The 17,464-nt window shown below is 39.0% G+C and overlaps 2 protein-coding genes across 2 annotated transcripts; both read right to left on the bottom strand.

Annotated features, from left to right (window-relative positions):
• Positions 1 to 323: 323 nt before the first annotated feature.
• On the bottom strand, positions 324 to 9,350 carry LOC143864830 (RNA polymerase II transcriptional coactivator KIWI-like). The gene is made up of 4 exons (XM_077375678.1): positions 9,127 to 9,350; positions 8,929 to 9,034; positions 821 to 843; positions 324 to 721 (listed from the first exon to the last, which is right to left on the bottom strand). Exons 1-4 carry the CDS (start codon positions 9,244 to 9,246, stop codon positions 653 to 655), a joined length of 318 nt encoding a protein of 105 aa, XP_077231793.1. The 5' UTR covers positions 9,247 to 9,350; the 3' UTR covers positions 324 to 652.
• A 1,671-nt stretch (positions 9,351 to 11,021) lies between these two features.
• LOC143864829 (Photosystem II reaction center PsbP family protein) lies at positions 11,022 to 16,961 on the bottom strand. Its single transcript, XM_077375677.1, has 3 exons — positions 16,614 to 16,961; positions 15,638 to 15,793; positions 11,022 to 11,582 (listed from the first exon to the last, which is right to left on the bottom strand). Exons 1-3 carry the CDS (start codon positions 16,932 to 16,934, stop codon positions 11,319 to 11,321), a joined length of 741 nt encoding a protein of 246 aa, XP_077231792.1. The 5' UTR covers positions 16,935 to 16,961; the 3' UTR covers positions 11,022 to 11,318.
• Positions 16,962 to 17,464: the final 503 nt, after the last annotated feature.

Genomic DNA, 17,464 nt, shown 5'->3' with positions numbered 1-17,464 from the left:
TGGACTTCTGCTCTTTTTTTCATTCTCCACACATTAAAAACAAGTGGCAGAAGTCATTATCATAATGGTTGCCACAACACCTCCTAATTCTCCCATTTTTGCTCGTTTCTTTCGTTGATTAATGAGAAACACCAAACAGACCCACAATCACCAAAACATGGCACTTTTTTACCTTTTTTTCCCATTCTAAACAGTGTTTTGCTAGAATCAATGCTTCCTCAGTTTCATTCTCTTTAAATTGCATTCTATTTTTTTTCCCCCAGTTGGGACAGCCTCAATCGGCGGCATCAAGCCAACACCATCTCCTTCAATGGAAGAAAATATAAAGCAGAAGCTCCTCCCACATTATAACCAAATTGATTGTTAATCAACCACAAATTTCAGTATTACACAGAGGCAATCTTCAACATTCAAAAGCATGATCACTGCATACAAATATTTCACAATAAGCTAGAAATTAGTCAGCAAGGTTTGGTTATAGTGAGCAAAAACTAAAGCCTAGTTTCCACATCCCACTGGGTAACATACAGAAGTTTCACCCAAGAGCCATCCATCCAAGTTAACCCAACAAAATGAAGCACTGCCTGTCTTCTCTATAATCACTATCTACATAACACAAAATGTCGTGTACCAACGGCTTATCGACTGCAATCTAAGCATTCTCGGCAGCCTCGATCACCGCCTTGTCGATTTCGGCCACGTGATCCCGAATTATGTTCCACTTCAACACACACACAAAAAAAAGGGTGAATCAAATGTGAAAGAAAGGAGAGGTTGGGGAGAGATCAAAGCTACATGATAATAAATGGAACATACATACCTGATCCATACTAAGTGAGATTCCTGGGAAGAGGGAGCAGAAAAGGCAGAAAAGGTCAGTGTCTAAGCATATCAAAACAAAAATCATCCATAAACTATCCTGAACAAAATTACTGAAGTCGAGTCATTAATTATCAAGCTTTGTATAATATATAGTTTGGCCCAAGGACTTTAAGAATAGAAGAGTTCTGTAGTTTATACAGATCAAAATGTAGGTTTCAGCTTTGGTTGGGTTCAGTTAGGGTTTGGGAAAAGCCAACCAGATTTGGGTTAGGGTTGAGGTCTTGGGCAAACTGACCCCACCCAGCATTAGCCGAATTATGTTTCAATGCTGTGTTAAACATGCAGTAGCTATCAGTTGCAAAAAAGTTGTTCTGCCCATTAGATACCTTGGACTCCCACTGGGTATGGCATTCCCAAAGCATCTCTCTGGGACCCAGTGATCGAAAGGGTCAAGAAAAAATTCACAACTTGGAAGAAGCATTTTTCTAATACTATCTGATTATGCATTTGATAGGCTCTAAGATCTATACAAGAGGTAATTTCAGTACTATAAAGCATTAAAAAAATGTAGGAGAAAGGTTTCAATTCTGGAATCCAATACAGGCCAACCAAGATCATATCATATACAAGCATTGCGTGAAATCTGTCCAAATTTGACAGATACCCACAAGATTTAGATTTGGATTTCTCACAATTTGCAGTTGAAGTTTGGAACTGGATCAGATCCTTAGATTTCCAAATCAGCTACAACAGTGAAAAAAAAATCCGATTTTCAAATCTGAAATCAACATTTGTGGCAATTACCCTCTCTCTCTCTCTCTCTCTCTCTCTCTCTCTCTCTCTCACAACATGTGCATGAGGATGATTGATGTATTTTGTATCCAAAACTCAAATCCAAATCCAAATACAAGAACACGAGATATCCAAACCTGGCCTAAAGGATTCCACGAAATTCACACGCAGATCTTGGCATTTTCCTCTTGGATTAGTTAGATCAATGCATAAAGAAAGCTCAGATGAGAATGAACTGGTAGATCTTATGCCAATGATGGGGAATTCGATACACACAAGATTGCTAAATTCTCAACCATTCCAGAACAAGATTCAAGAATCCTGGCTGCTATATTGTCATAGATCTATCTAAAACAGATTTGAAATTGAAGGTTCTTTGCGATTCAGAAACTTAGAAGATAATCTAATCCAGATATACGAGAAGTTCAAATTTGCAGATCATTGTTGAATTCCAGATCTTGATCACCAAATTCAAGTTAGCTGATAGCTCAGCCAATAACCGATCTGAGCTATTCGTTTTTTGTTCTTTCAAGGATATTCCACAATAAACTTCAGACTTTATAGAACTCAAGAAATAGAAATTAGGATCGCTTACAAAGCTTGAAGAAAACTCCTAGAAATCTGAGGAAACGCCACGAAGGCATGCCATCAACAGTCGTGAAATTGAACGAACAGTCAGTGACTGGATCTACGTCCTTTCTTTAAGTCCTTGAAATCGAAGTGATGAAGCTAAGCAAGGAGATGCTTAGCTGTGTTTGATATCAATGAAAACCTTGCTTGAGTAGGGCTGGATTGATGGTGAATTGAAGGAAAAGTTGTGGAAATCAGCTCCCAAACCCTTCTCTTCATAAAAATTGTGGCAAAGAACTCTCTCTTAGCAAGGGAGAAAATTCCCTCCAAAACTCTCAACTAGATCTAAGATCTAAAATGGTATTTCAAAATCAATCAAAACTAAACTACAAAGAGAGGGAAAGTGGCCTTTTATAGGCTGCCCATTACAAAGTAAAAGACTAAACTAGCCATTTTTTTAATGATAGCCAATTCTATGGCAATACAAGGGGCCGACATGGTCAATACACAGAAAACCAGATACAAATCAGAAAAAGAGAGATGAGCAAAACAAAAAATAGAAAAAGAGATCAAGGCGGAAGAGAGTAAAAAACGGCCAGAGCTTCTTTTGAGACGCCTTCCCTAGCTAGCCTATCCGCTACCCAATTAGCGGATCGACGAATATGCTTGAAGACAATAGCAGCCGATCCCATCCAATCTAGCATTTCATAAAAAAGATGATCAAATCTCCAAGGGTGATTTTGCGCATCATTGAGCCATCGGATTACATTTAGGGAGTCCCCTTCTACTACCACTTAACCCGTTTGATCTCTATCTAACAACTTTAAACCTTGGTGAATTGCGTGCACCTTAGCTTCAGAAGCATCAGTCACCCCTATGGGACCCGCAAAGGCCCAAATTACCTCACCAAGCTCATTCCACAAGACTCCTCCAATACCGGCCGGTCCATCCTCTTGTGCAATGTCATCTCCATGCTCGACTTGAATGCCATGCTCAACAACAATGCTAAACATAGGAGTCTCATTATCTTCTTTTTTCATGTGGGTTTGCTGTCCTAGGCTCTCCTGTTCCTCATTTTCCTCATCACTGTCGTTCTCAACTGTATGATCATCTGGAAGTGATAAAATCTCGGCCACACTATCATATTCACTAACATCTGTCATCACCTCAACACAATCCGCAAAGCATTCATTCTCCTCAACAATGCACCGTTCAATGGCATCGAGCTCATCAAGCTCTACAACATTTCAACTTCCTCTAGAAGGATAGCTTCTATGTCTTCAATGCTCTCTTCTGCTGCCACGCTGTCATACTCTTAATTTTCCTGCTCATCATCTTCTTGCAGAGGCAGTGACTGATTTGGCTTAGGAGAATCTCCTGTGTCGTGGCTGAAAACACCACATCCATGGCAACTAATAAATGGTATAACATCAGTAGAAGGGCTAGGTAATAACCTAGCTTGTCATGGAGGTGGTGGAGCAGCCCTAAAGCACTCATACTCCTTATGCAATCATAGCACTAATTTTCATTAACCTGTCCTCTCCCTTTCTTTAAACTTTAGCTCATTTTTGGCAAGGGACCTTGTCAAGATTCTGATTCATACTTAGGAATTCCGCAATCATAGCATCTTGATGCTCGTCGCTGTGAACTGGGATCTCAAACAAACTAGCACAATCCAAGGTGTCGATAGTACTTGCAGTCATAGGGGATATCGGATCTGTCCCCAGAGTTTTCTTAGAAGCCATGAGAAGTTATCAATCAAAGAAAACTCAGCAAATCACAACAAATCAAGCGTGTAACAATCGAAAGCAACATAGAGTAGCAATAGCAACCCCACAAATTGAAACTGCCCGCACAAATACCCTGCAGAAAGCCTTGCCAGAGCAAAGCTATGAAGCTTCGCTGCCCTGCTCTGAAGTCTGCCCGCACAAACTCAGGTGTCCCCATATTATTCAAAAGGAAAAAAAAAACTCAGATGTCCCCATCTGCAAAGATAGCTTGAGCTACGCGTGGACACTCTTAGCTGCTTGTACAGATGATTAAAGATCCTTGCAACAACACAACTACCCCGAGCATTTCCTCCTTCCCGTATTTACCCTGCATCACCTCTTTTCCATATCATATTTGGACATTGACTTTTATACAACTTATTGCCCTTTCCATTTGATTTCTTGGGCATTGACTTTTATTCAACTTATCGCTCTTTCCAATAAGTATTTCACCAGGTGAATAGTTATGTATCTTGAAACATATAAGAATATGATCAATATATGCTTTCTGTGATAATCAAATATTCCACATTGCCTGTCACGATGAATTTCAATCCCAAGAACGGAAGATGTTTCACCAAGAATTTTCATGTCAAAATTTTCTAATAAAAGAAGCTTGGTTTCATGGAGCACTGCTATATCATCAACTTAGGGGAAAAAAATCATCAACTTAGAGAACTAGGAAGATGAATTTGCTCCCATTGATCTTGAGATATATGGACTGATCAACGACATTCTAAACAAATCCAAACGATGTGATCATCCTATCAAATATTAAGTACCACTGCTTTTGAAGCTTGTTTTAGGCCATAAATTGACTTCTTCGACTTACATACCATGTTTTCTTTTCCTTTTCCAATAAAACATTTAGGCTGCAACATGTAAACATGTTCATTTAGATCATCATATTGGGGCACATTTGGCTACCATGATTTTTTTTCCCATGATAAACTAGTGTCACAGAGTGGTGAGAGAGGGGTACGGCGGGTGAAGTGGATAAAAATCAGGCACAAAAATAAGGAAACTAGTGTCTCCAAGTGGTGAGAAGTGGCTAAAAATCAGAAAACAAAAACTCTACTCAAAATAGGATCGACTTTTTCCTGATTTCTAGCCACTTTTCACCCTCATCTCAATCGTGCCCCCTCAAATCTATCTCCTTCTCCCACCCGTCCTACCCCTCTCTCACCACTTGGAGACGCTAATTTATCATGAAAAAAATTTCCTGGATGCCAGACATGGCCTTAAGGAAGCAATTTTCGCGTCCATCTTGTTCAACACCAAGTCAAAATGGGCAACAAATACTCTATATCAACTCTGATAGTCTTTTAACACGATTGGTGAAAACATTTCATTATAATCAACTTATCTCTGGACGAAACCCACCGCAACAAGTTGAGCTTTATAACGCTCTATCGCCTTTAGAATCTTTCTGTCTTGAAAGCCCATTTGCAACTAATGTGCTTAAAACCTTCAGGAATTTCAACTAGTTCTCATATTTACGTTTTTTACCATAGACATTAGCTCATCCTCCATTGATTACTACCATTTGACGGATTATGGTCCATTGATTGCATCATCCAATCTCAGTGGATCTTCAGTGATTCCAAAATCAAAGTCACTCTCTCGTAAATAAACGATGTAGTCACGAGACAAAGCTGACCTACAAGTCCTTTAAGATCTTACTGGCAGTTCTACAAGGGGCTCAACACGATGCCCTACTTGTTCAAGAATATCATCTGGTACTTGCTAAAACTATTGATCATATGGACCAATTTCCATTGGAACAATGAGATGTTACTCTTCAAAAGAGATGGGACGAGGTTGCATCCTCCCACTAATGTCAACATCCTCAATAAGATTAGCCTGGTTTGTTTCCATTTTCTAGTGCCTCGAGACAAATGAATCTGTAGTGACCTTTCCGGATGTCCAATGAAATAAGAACTCACGGTTCTATAGTCCAATTTCTGCTCAGCTGGACAGCTCCAAACTCGAAGATGCCTGAAACTAGGTTTCCTTCCGGTCCATAATTCGAAAGGTGTTTTAGGGACTGACTTACTTGGGACTCTATTCAGAATGAAAGAGTCGACCTTAAGAACATCTACCCATAGCGAATCGGGAAACGATGACTTGCTGATCATGATCCTTATCATGTCCTTGGCTGTGCGTTTATGTCTTTCTACGACACCATTTTGTTTTGGTGTGCTTGGAATGATGCATTGTTCTACAATTCTGCATTCTTGAAGAAAACTCGGAAAAGTTTGTCCTAAGATCTCACCCGACTCATCATACTTACTATAGTATTTCCCGCCTCGGTTTGACTTTACAATCTTGCTCTTTTGGTTAAGTTAGTTTTCGATCGCAGCTTTAAAGACCTTAAATACATCCAAGATACTATATTTTTCCTCGATTAAGAAAATGTAACCATTTCTCAGCAAATTGTGAATGAAAGCTACAAAGTAATGTTGACCACTAATAGCCAGATTTGGAAATGTTCCGTGAACATTTGTATGAATAATTTCACGAAGTTGCTGACTACGGATTGAACCTATCTTCTTAGTCTTTGTCATTTTGCCCTTTACACAATTAACACATACACTAGGATCATCAAAATGTAATTGGTCGAGGATTCCCTCCTTTACTAGTCATTCAATCCCTCTCTTTTGAAATCTGGCCTAAATGTTTATACCATGGCACACAAAAAATTTCATTTAATCGTGCTTGCTTAGATCCACTCTAATTTTCAATACTAAAGCAGTTAAGGCTAGATTGGAATGAACAATATTTAATCCATATAATCCATCAACGAGAATACCATTGCCAACAACATAGAAATTGAAGAATAAATCAAACTTACTTTCATTAAAAACGTATGATTATCCTGATGAAACAAGTCTTTTTTATTCTATTGCGTGGCGTGGGAGGGAGGCATGGTGGAAGCCCAGCCGCACCACACGTTCTCTGATTGAAATGAGATTTTTTCACCATCTGAGCAATTGCCTTCGCGGATCCAAACGCGCTCACAAGGCACACAATAAGCTAATTGCGCCGCCGTCAATGGCACAACTTTAAGACTAAGAGACGCGAGGGGCAACTGATGATCGAGGTAATACAGAGCAATTTACCCTTGTGTGTATAATACTCAACTCAACTCAACTCAACAAAGCCTTTGTCCCAAACTAGTTGGGGTCGGCTAAATGAATCCTTTAGAAAAATTTCATGAAGAATGTGAATAAAATAATTTAATGATGTAAGTTAGAAAAACATCTCTAACAATAAAGAAACCTTGCCTACCTGCCAAGGTAGCTTTGATGACAAAAGATTAAAACCCCTCCTCTGTGGAGCAATAAATAAACTAAGGCATATGCTTAAAGATGATTTAACAACTAAAGTCTTCAAAATTTTCTCCTTTATTGGTTCTCTATGTCTACTCTGAGGCAATAATATACTCGTGATAATTAGGCAAACCTTCCTATCAAGCACTTGCAAATAAGAGATAATCAAATAACTCTAGCAAAATATCAAGGCCAAATTCCAAACTTAAATTCAAGCAAGGCATCATGGGAAAAAGAAGCAATTTCCTTGCCTAGAAATATCTACAAAGGTAAACCTCAATTAGCTCATATGCCTTTTAGGGGCAATGAAGTAGCCAACCAAACCCCTTACCAACAAATTCTTGGACTGATTCAACACACCACCTAATCCCCTTGATGGGGGCCCATAGTTAATGTTAAAAGTGCTTTTTTTGTTTTTGGAGTGTCATTTAAGTCTTTTAAGTTATAGGAGGGGCATCACGATCTTTTCTCCCCAATATCAATTGGTTAATAGGGCCCTCAAATGTGTTACGGAAATTTTAAGTAACAGGGGTATTTAAGTTAATTGTAATTAATCATTTAAGTTGGCAAGTGACCTCAAGGGTCCACCTTGCTACTTAAAAAAATTCTAGTAGTCTATTTGTGATTAGAAAGGTCCATGTAATAGGAGTCTTAAGTCATTAGGAGTTTGAGTTAAATTAGGGGTCTTATTTTGAAAAGAAAAGTAACTTATTTGCAGTAGGAAAAGATAGAATAGAGGGAATATGAGTTTTAATTAGACTAGGAGTTGTTTTGCAACAAGGATTATGATTACTTTTTCCAATTTTCATAAGGCTTGCATAGCCTATAAATATGAAAGGCTTGTTGGCCTTAAAGACAGTTGAAGGAATGAAAATTGATGGTTTTTTATATTGATTGGGTGTGATGCCTTTTCTAAAGTGTATTACTTCATATCCTAAGATGTGCTGCCTAGGATAACCCTAGTGTGACTCCGGAGTCCCTATACTTTTCTTTACTTATTTTTATCTTTTCTCTTTGCCCCTCTTTCTTTATTTCTTCTCTCTGATCTATTCTCTCAAGCGTTTGCAGCAATCAACCACCATAACCAACCCTTTTACGTTCCCATTTGCACATTTTCTTTCAACAATCAACCACCATAGCCAACTCCTTTACCTTCCCATTTGTACATTCTCTTTCACCTTCCTTCTCTCCCTTTACACATCCCATTTCCACCTCCCCTTTTCCCTTTTTTCACATTCGCTTTCACCTTCCCGTTTTCCCCTCCCACAACCCTTTTACGTCTTCCCCTTTCCTCTTTCTATATCCTTTGAAACCCAAACTAACTCACAATCTTTTCCCTTAGACAACCTATAAACCATCCAACCACTCGAACTAATTGTTATCAATCCCCCCATATAACCAATAGTTATCAATATTTACCCTTTCTTAACATAAGCAAGAGAGGAATGGATAACAACAACAACAACAAGAAGGCAAGAATGCAAATAAAAAAAATCAGCTTTCCCCAATCCAAACATCAAATATGTAACTTTACTAGTACTAACACAAAAAACCCAAATGACCAAATGTCTTACAAATCAAACAGATAAAGAGAAAAACAAAAAAAACGGTTCAAAATGAAAATAAAAAAGTAGGGAAATAACCTTTCTTTCCAGGCATCTCTCTTCCATCTTTGGTGTAAAACTCGCGAATGTCTACCATCACCTTCCCTTGCCAGCTTCTCACAGAAACTTTCCGATTCTTCGAAAGCTGCAAAACAAAAATAGAAAAAAATAAGAACAAAGAAACAAAAAAATAAAATAAAAATCAAACAAGGTCTTTGAGAAATGAAAAAAAGAGACCTCGCATATGGTGATGGTGTCTGTATCCTCTGTGTCTTTCTTGTAAGTTTTCTTGGGTTTTCCACCGGAATCTCCATCGCTCTCGTATTCCTCCTTCCGCTTTCCCTTTGTTGGTGCCATTTTCCTTGTTCTTCTTCTTCTTCTTCTTTTTTCTTCCCTACAGAGATAGAAGCGGAAATTGTAAGCAGGGGAGGGTGTCTATAGGAAAATGGAGGGGGTGTTTATGTTTGGGTCTTTAGTTTTACCTTTGGTTTCAGCGTGTGTGTGAGTTCCGCCTGACAGGAGTAATATCGTCTTCAACTTGATGAAGTAAATGCTACGTTGTACTGTACACGTGGCATATGATCGAACCGTTGAAACTTCACGGGAGGGAAAGGTAGGTTCGGGGGAATACATGTGGTGGGGTCCATTGGTTTTTGACATTTCTGGATTGGGAAGTGATAATTCACCCCTCTATTCTATTTTCAACGACCATTTTACACTAGAGGGGGCTGTCCCAAGTAAAATAAAGGGGCAAATATATCATTTCCCTTCTAGGATTGTGCATTTGTGCTTATGGGATCTTTGTTCATCTCGAGGCATGGACCCTTGGGTTTATTTGGTTGCACGGCATAGACTCGGAGAGTAGTGGAATAAGTAGTCTCTAGTGAGGAGACAAGCATTGGATTTGCTTGGAACTTGGCTCAGAGAAGAGTTCCAATTTTTTGTTTGGTTGTCAACCCTGTAGAGTAGGGAGTGTCATTACAATATTGAGAGGGAGAGCATCATTCCCGAGAAATCCAAGCAAAATTCCACCTTTTTGTCTGGAATATGGTTTGGCTGTCTTTGGAAGAAGACAAGGGTGACACATCACTAGACATGAAATGATTAATCTTAGACATCTCTAGGAGTCTACAAGGATTTCAATGCTATATTGGCAACCAAACAAGGAGTTAGCTATGTGGCACCCAAATGCCAACAAAAACCCTAAGTCATCCCGGCTTTTGTGCAACCAAACAGTCTTTTGAGTTCCCTCCTAAATCAAAAAAGAAAATAGACAGTTTTCAACATTGATTACTTCTTTATTTCTTTTAAAAGAATTCCCAAATTGTTTCGATTCCTAATATTTGCCTTGAAAATCTATTTCCCGGATCCGAATTTCGATCAAGACCATCCATTCATGGTCTTTGGCGTTCGATATAATCAGGCAGTGTCCTACCAAATCAAGAGGCATGATCATATATACACGTGCCACCTGTACATTATCCAGCGATCTAAAAAACCTTAATTATCAACGGTTTGGATCGCGTTTCCAAAACAAAGTTCTGATAAGAATACACTCATTACTCATACCATGTCGAGAAACTATATGATGTTTAATAAGGGAGCGGCAAAAGGACAGGTAGGAACTACTTGTTCAATGATCCAAAGAAATCATTTTGTTGGTCCTCCCCACACTGTGATAGGCCATGCCCTGAAGATCTTCTCTGTTGAACAATCCCAAAACCTTAGTTTAGTAGTTTGTAAAATGGACCATTCATAATTTTAGACGAGTTCCAGTAAAATTCTCCACAAATTGAACAGTTAGGATTGTCCGGCACAAGATAATTTCATTATTGTAGAGCCTAGCAGATGGATGGCATGGATCATTACGCCACCAGGCTCACATGGATGCACCAATCAAATCACAACGTAAATTTGGGCGAAGGGAAATCAACAAGATACGGAGGATTCCTCCTTTTGCTCGTCAGCCAGGTGTCAGCTTGATGCACTATCTCCTTCAACCCTCTGAGTGAAAAGTGGCAAAAGGAAGGAAAATCCATGGACCGCAACTATATAAACAAAGACATCATCCTTCATATCCCCAAGAGCATGATGAATTTTTTGCAGGAACCATTGAATTTACAAGCATAATATAACTCATGAAGTGGCATCATCTTTTCATTAAAATTGGAATGCAGAAACAGAATAGTTAATAATTTAAGCTGTACATATAAATTTTGGCCATTGCTTGGAAACTCAAATTCAAGTTCCTTTGGAAATATTTCTTCTCATATTCGGATTCAAGGAGGATCCAGCCTGTGGCGGACGAGTTCTCAATCTCGACACAAATCTGGGGCAAAACTTTTGGTATGATAAAAGTGAGTTTCAAACAGAATTGAAGTTTAGCATCGTTACCTCAATGAGACTTAAGATAAGTTATCATGGTAAAGTCATATTGACGATGATGCCGTATCGAAAGAATGAATGATTTTTTCCAACATTGTTCTTGTTTGGGCATCGATTGGATTATCTGGACGATCGGAGTAGGATATGTTTAGGAGGTAGAGCCTCTTAGAAGCAACGAATGCAGCCGTAAAGATCCTCTTCATCCCACCCCTTGTGCTATCCACCATATACTCAAACTCGTACACTTGTAGGCCTCCAGCGCCCAATCTTTCAGCAACTCCTACCACCTCAGCATCCTTTGTACTTTCCTGTAAAACAAGCAAGCTCATAAAATGTGTGAAGATCAACTTGTTAAACTATGCACGAGGAAAGGTATCAACACAAAACATCTTATACCATATGCTTCCTGTAGAAAACCAAGTTCTCTATATCGCTCAAAACAGTATCAAACTCGATGTGCAGCCAACGACAAGATAGAAATGCAAGAAATACAAACACACAAAGCAAGACAATACAATATTTCTGTGGTTCCCTAGTGTGCCTATGTCCGAGGGAGGAGAGTTTCACTACTTCGATTTGGGTTACTAACTCCCTTTTCTCCCTCTCCTCTCAGCCAAAAAAATACCCCAACAAATCTCACACCCATAGCCAAATATGTGGCTTCTACATTAATGCTACTTCATCAAGAATTACCAAAATACCCTCATACAAGATATATACATCAAAGTTATAAATGAAAAATATGCAGCCCCAAGGTCACAAAGCATCCACAATGATGCCCAAGAATATTTCTAAGAAGCATGCTAACTAATATTCACAATCTAGAATGTGGGTCCCACCTCAGATGCAAGACCCACAATGCATATTTCTCAAACATGATATTTAGGCCCATGAGACCCTAGTCGAATTAATTAACCCAATAGGAATGGCTCCTGCATGACACGCATAGAGACTATATAGTACATACCTTGTGTCTTGGATCAGCGTGTTAATAACCAATTTCTTTAATTATTCCTACTGTAGTTTAATCATAGCTAATCATGATATCATTTATAAGGCTGTTCGAAATGTAAGAATTTTGTGGGGTAGAAGAATATGATCAAGGGGATGAGCACCAAAAAGATAAAAAAACATCTAGAACAAATGCATGTGTCAAACTATTGTGCTTCATGCCATGAGTGTCAACATAGATGGCTCTGAAGCAAGGTCCAAAAATTCTGATTGTGATTTGAGCCCAACCATAACATGGACCAACACAACGATTAGCTCATCCATGACTTGGATCAAAGAATTTTTTTCGAAAAAAGTAAAATTTTATAAATAAAAGGAACATTGCAAGCACAGCCCCGAGAAGGGACAAAAGCAAACTACAAAGATGACATTTCATGCCATTCTATTACAGACGAACATAACACCCCATAATTAGCTAATGAGTGCCCTGGAGTTTCCTTCAAGATTGATATTAGTGAAAGAAATCTCCAGAAAATGGACCAAACAGGTCCTAATATCACATGAAAGACCTTTAAACCTCCAAGGAGGGATAGAATGGTCCTCAAGCCACGATATAGAAACACTTGAGTCCCTCTCAATCTGAACTTCATGTACATCAAGCTCTGGCAGCTTTTGAATGCCATACTAAGCAACCCTTCAACATCAATCACTTGGCTATCTCCACACGGATCTGCATAGGGGAAAACAATTCTACCATCGGCATCATAATTGACACCACTAAAGAAAGGCCGACGAATTTTTTTCTAGAAGTAACATTGCCGCTGCCACCAAAATTCAGTTTCAGCCACTCCTCCTTAGGGACAGCCCATATATCAGGAGGCCTTTGGAGGCTGATATAATCCTTACAAACCACAAACCGATCATTAATAATGTCTCGAAGAGGAATTTCATCAAAGCAGCGAGTTTTGGAAGCACTTTCAGCCACTTCAATAATGATTTTATTGCAGACCAGCCCTATGCTATCCAATCATCATGTACAGTCCTTCCTTTGACCCTTTGATTAGTGCACTAATGAATTAGGGTAAATGAAGCCGCACAAATAAATCATGTGGGAATGGAAATGAATCGGACGATTCCCTTTTCTATTCTTCTTTGGGAGTTTTACTTTAGCAAAACTATCTATCTTTAGAAAATGTAACGATACATAAGTGTCGAAAATTGGTGCATTTTTAAAGGAAAATTGTTCAAATAAAAAATAATCATACATCGAACCCTACTTCAATGGATCATATGTTTCATTGCAAGTTGGCTGGAGACAGGTTCTCTGGAAATTCGGCTTGGCTTGGGACATCCTATCTGTCTATCTCGGCTATCTAACCTCTTAGAGTGATAGTTCTTCGTCCCTCGGCAAAAGAACTATTGTTACATAATTACCTACTGTTCCAGATGTTTCTTTAATCGAGTGATGCCTCTACCCAATATAACTGTCACAATAAATACAAACAATTTTATTGCGATGATCCAAGACCAATGTAGTCTGCCCATGTCAGATCATCTAATGATTCTAATCTATTAGGAGAAGAACCAATTGATGATTCCCTAGCAGAAGGTCCCGTACTCATTTTTAGATTTTCTACACAAGAAAAAAAATTACATGTAAAAACCACAAATATGAGACAATTACTCACCTTCCTTCAAATTGACTAGACCACCATTTCCAAAGTTCGATCAAGGTAGATATATTATCGGGGATGCTATTCACTTGAAGGAGTTGGTGAAATACTTCTAGACATTGCAAGACCATCCAAAATTCTCCTTTTTTGCCAACTAATCCCTAGTGAGGATCTTATCGTACATGGCACACGAAAGGAAGGGATAGCACTGGTGGATGTGGGATTGCTCCAAATATTTGGAAAGTTTCTTTCCTGGCCCTCTTGGGAAACATCATAGAAAGTTTTGATAGAATAGACCCTTGTCCAGTTAGGTTCCCATATGATTTGTCCATAACTTCCTCTGCAGGGATAGATTTGGAATTTATTCCTCAGAGGCATGAATGGAAAGTACCTCACAGAGAATCAAGTCCACTTGTTATCCATGTAAGATACTAATTTTCTACTGTCTCCCTTGGGTTCACAACTCTCATGAATAAATTTGGGATTTTCCAGCAAGGGCAACATCCTCACACCATTTGTCTCCAACCAGAAGAAAGTGCCCTTCCCATTACCAATGCTATAGATAATATTATCTTTAAACTTTTAGAACTCCTTTGTCCATGCCCTTCACGTGTGGGAGCCCGGCAGCCCCCACTCCTTGTGTGCTCCAAGTCTTCCCACAATGGTGAATCCTTCTTGAGGTCTACTTCCTCTCTCTGTTTCTTATAGCAGCGCTACAGTCATCTTCTAGTGCATAATGAATAGTAAGCCTTGTATGACCAGAAAAAGGGAATCAAGATATCATATATCAAGCATGAATGTGCATCTAATATGTTTGGCCACATGATCATAAACCCATAGGACATCCAAAGCATCAAAATGCCAACAACTGGATGGGAACGACGACCACATTAAAGCCAACTGGAAACCAGCCAGCCCACAAGTAACACGAGATATTGAGATAAAAACAACTACAAAAACTAGGAAGGGAACTAGCACAAAAGATAGAGGACTCTATAAAGTAGAGGCGAAAACAGCTGCTACCATGAAAGTAATAGATAAAAAATCGGTGATGATGCGTAGCAACGGCAATGATAGCAACTGAATTGAACTTGTTAACATCTCAAAGACCCAGACTATGTGTGCCATTGCATTGAAATTTAGTGTTGTTTAATTCAACAGCAGTCGTTCCCCAATCCATTCCGCATGCAGTACGATGATAAATCAAACAAGTATGGCATTAGCATCTCTTACAAACAATTGCATAAAATAGACAGCAAAACAACTCAGGCATCTCTAGATCCCCCTTCCCCCTCCAAAAAACTCTGAATTTTTGTGGGTTCTTATGAATGTTGTCCAGCATGTTGTTAGTCACCATTTTACACAGGACTTTGCTGTGCTCCTAGTCATTCATCAGAGATAAGGAATATCTCTAAATTTTTGTGGGTTATTATGAATGTTGTCCACCATGTTGCTTAGCCACCATTTTACAAAGGATTTTGCTGTGTGTGCTCCTTGTGCTCCTAGTCATTCATCAAAGATGAGGAACACCTCTAAATTTTTGTGGGTTATTATGAATGTTGCCCACCATGTTGATTACCCACCATTTTACAAAGGGTTTTACCATGCTCCTAGTCATTCATCAAAGATGAGGAGAGGTCCAACACTCGTGCCAAAACAGAAATAATCAAGTTTAACCCATATCATATAATGGTAACACAAATGGGAGGAGGAAGAAGAGGAAATAACAACAAGGGTACCTTGCGCTTTTCTGCTTGGATGAGTTTGTCTGCAACAAATTGGGGGCTCCCAAAATCTCCAAGCGAAGAAAGACGGACCGGATTCACTACAACGCCAACATTGTTGCCTCTTCCACTCCCTTCCTCGAAGAGAACCGTCGCTCCTGCCTTGTCCACCTGTTTTGAAACAGAGAGAACTTATCAGATTATTAGTCTCAGATAATCTTCATGCCCAGAAGCTTAACATAGTGCGGTCATATAATAAGAATTAAGAACATTAAATTTAAAGTAAAAACTTTTGTAAACAGCGACTGATAGTGGCACTACCATATTTCGATAATTGCACTAACTCACCTTGTCTTTTCTTTCTTAATTTGTGTATAAGAGCTTTTTTGGATATTATGATAATCTTTCACAGCTTATTAAAGACCGAAAAACAATGCAGCGTAGTGCAATTATCCAAACATGGCAGTGCAAATATCAATAGCCCAAGCAAAAACTTTTAGGCTGTGTTTGGATGCCACATGCAAGGGATCCTCAAGCAATCCCTAAGCCCAAAAAAAAAAAAAAGAAGCACGTTTTGAGTTACTTGTGGTGTATGTTTGCGAAAGTAACACCCAAATCCTTAGAGATTACCAGACAAGAAACATAAGTAATAATTACATGTCTTATATCTCAGGTAATGTGGCATCACTACCATTTACATATGAAATATCCCAAAAAAGAAAAGATTTCTAGGTAACTTGCATCCAATTCCAACCAGAATAAAGCTCATGGCTTTCCCAAGGTTTACATGACATCCAAAATCCTGCCCCCCTCTATAGACTTTACTTCCCTGAAGAATGCTTTGCAGAAAATGACCTAGTTAAGTAAAAACATTGGCAGAAAATGACCCAGTTTGCAATTCTATGAGAAAGCAAACCAAACATCATCAGAACACAAATTCAAATATAGAAGAAGAAGAAGAAGAAGAAATTGAGAGAGAGAATGATTATACCTTGAGCCAAGAAGAGGGTATGAGGAGAGTAAAACCTTCCATCTGGTCAGTGTATCTCTCTAACTGATGCTGCTCTTGGTCTTGTGGGTTTGATGTTAAAATGGGGGTGAGAGAAAGAAGATTAGGAGGTAAAGAGAAGGAGAGGGTGTTGGTGGGGAAGGCCCACAAGAGAAGGGAGAGAGCCAGAGTCCTCTTGCTCGGAGAAATGAGATTGTGAGACAAAAATACGTTGGTTTTTCTTCGTTTGAAGAGATTTGGAAGGAGGGTTTTGCAGCCACAGCCACTGCTCAGAGCCACCATTGACATTGAGCATGACCCCATTTCTCAACCCACCTGGAAAGAAAAAATCCGGGGGTTTTATGCTTCGTCAAAAAGGACTAAATTATGGATGATTTTTTCACCCCCTGTAGGATTATGCGCCCCACTGTAACATGATTTTACATCAAAAACGTTAAAGCCTGCTCACAATTCAGGTTAAAAATGGGCGCATAATCCTACAAGGGGGTGAAAAGATCATCTTTAATTTGGTTCCCATGTGGGACATTTATGTACATTCGAGACCGTTGATCTGCTAGAACATCATCAGTCTTGGTCCCGTGCGTAAGATTAAGGACCATACAAATCAACGGTTTAGATTTTTTGAGGAAGGAATGCCTAATGGGTATGTATTGGGGATGGCCTATGGTTCCACATGTGAGCTTTGTATGAAATGGTTAGGGTCTCGCTCTTTTTTCTTTAGTCGAATTTTATGTAAGATAAAAAAACTTTTGGGTTGCCTGAAAATTCTGAAATTTGTACGGAAAAGTGGTGTGGTACCGTCTTTCCAAGTCCAAAAGACAATTTTACCATAA

Source organism: Tasmannia lanceolata, unplaced genomic scaffold (assembly GCF_043159265.1).
Source record: "Tasmannia lanceolata isolate RefF3 unplaced genomic scaffold, GAP_Taslan_0.1 ptg000054l, whole genome shotgun sequence".
NCBI classification, from domain to species: domain Eukaryota; kingdom Viridiplantae; phylum Streptophyta; class Magnoliopsida; order Canellales; family Winteraceae; genus Tasmannia; species Tasmannia lanceolata.
This window is presented reverse-complemented; position numbering and strand designations above follow the sequence as displayed.

What these genes read in the sequence shown, in the direction of transcription:
- LOC143864830 (XM_077375678.1), bottom strand. Translation starts at nt 9,246, where the DNA reads ATGGCACCAACAAAGGGAAAGCGGAAGGAGGAATACGAGAGCGATGGA. An exon ending in AGAGATGCCTGGAAAGAAAG is followed by an intron (nt 844 to 8,928) that starts GTTATTTCCCTA and finishes CCCTCTTCCCAG; the next exon opens with GAATCTCACTTAGTATGGAT. An exon ending in TCTCACTTAGTATGGATCAG is followed by an intron (nt 722 to 820) that starts GTATGTATGTTC and finishes TGTGTGTTGAAG; the next exon opens with TGGAACATAATTCGGGATCA.
- LOC143864829 (XM_077375677.1), bottom strand. Translation starts at nt 16,934, where the DNA reads ATGGGGTCATGCTCAATGTCAATGGTGGCTCTGAGCAGTGGCTGTGGC. An exon ending in TACCCTCTTCTTGGCTCAAG is followed by an intron (nt 15,794 to 16,613) that starts GTATAATCATTC and finishes GTTTCAAAACAG; the next exon opens with GTGGACAAGGCAGGAGCGAC. An exon ending in TCCAAGCAGAAAAGCGCAAG is followed by an intron (nt 11,583 to 15,637) that starts GTACCCTTGTTG and finishes CTTGTTTTACAG; the next exon opens with GAAAGTACAAAGGATGCTGA.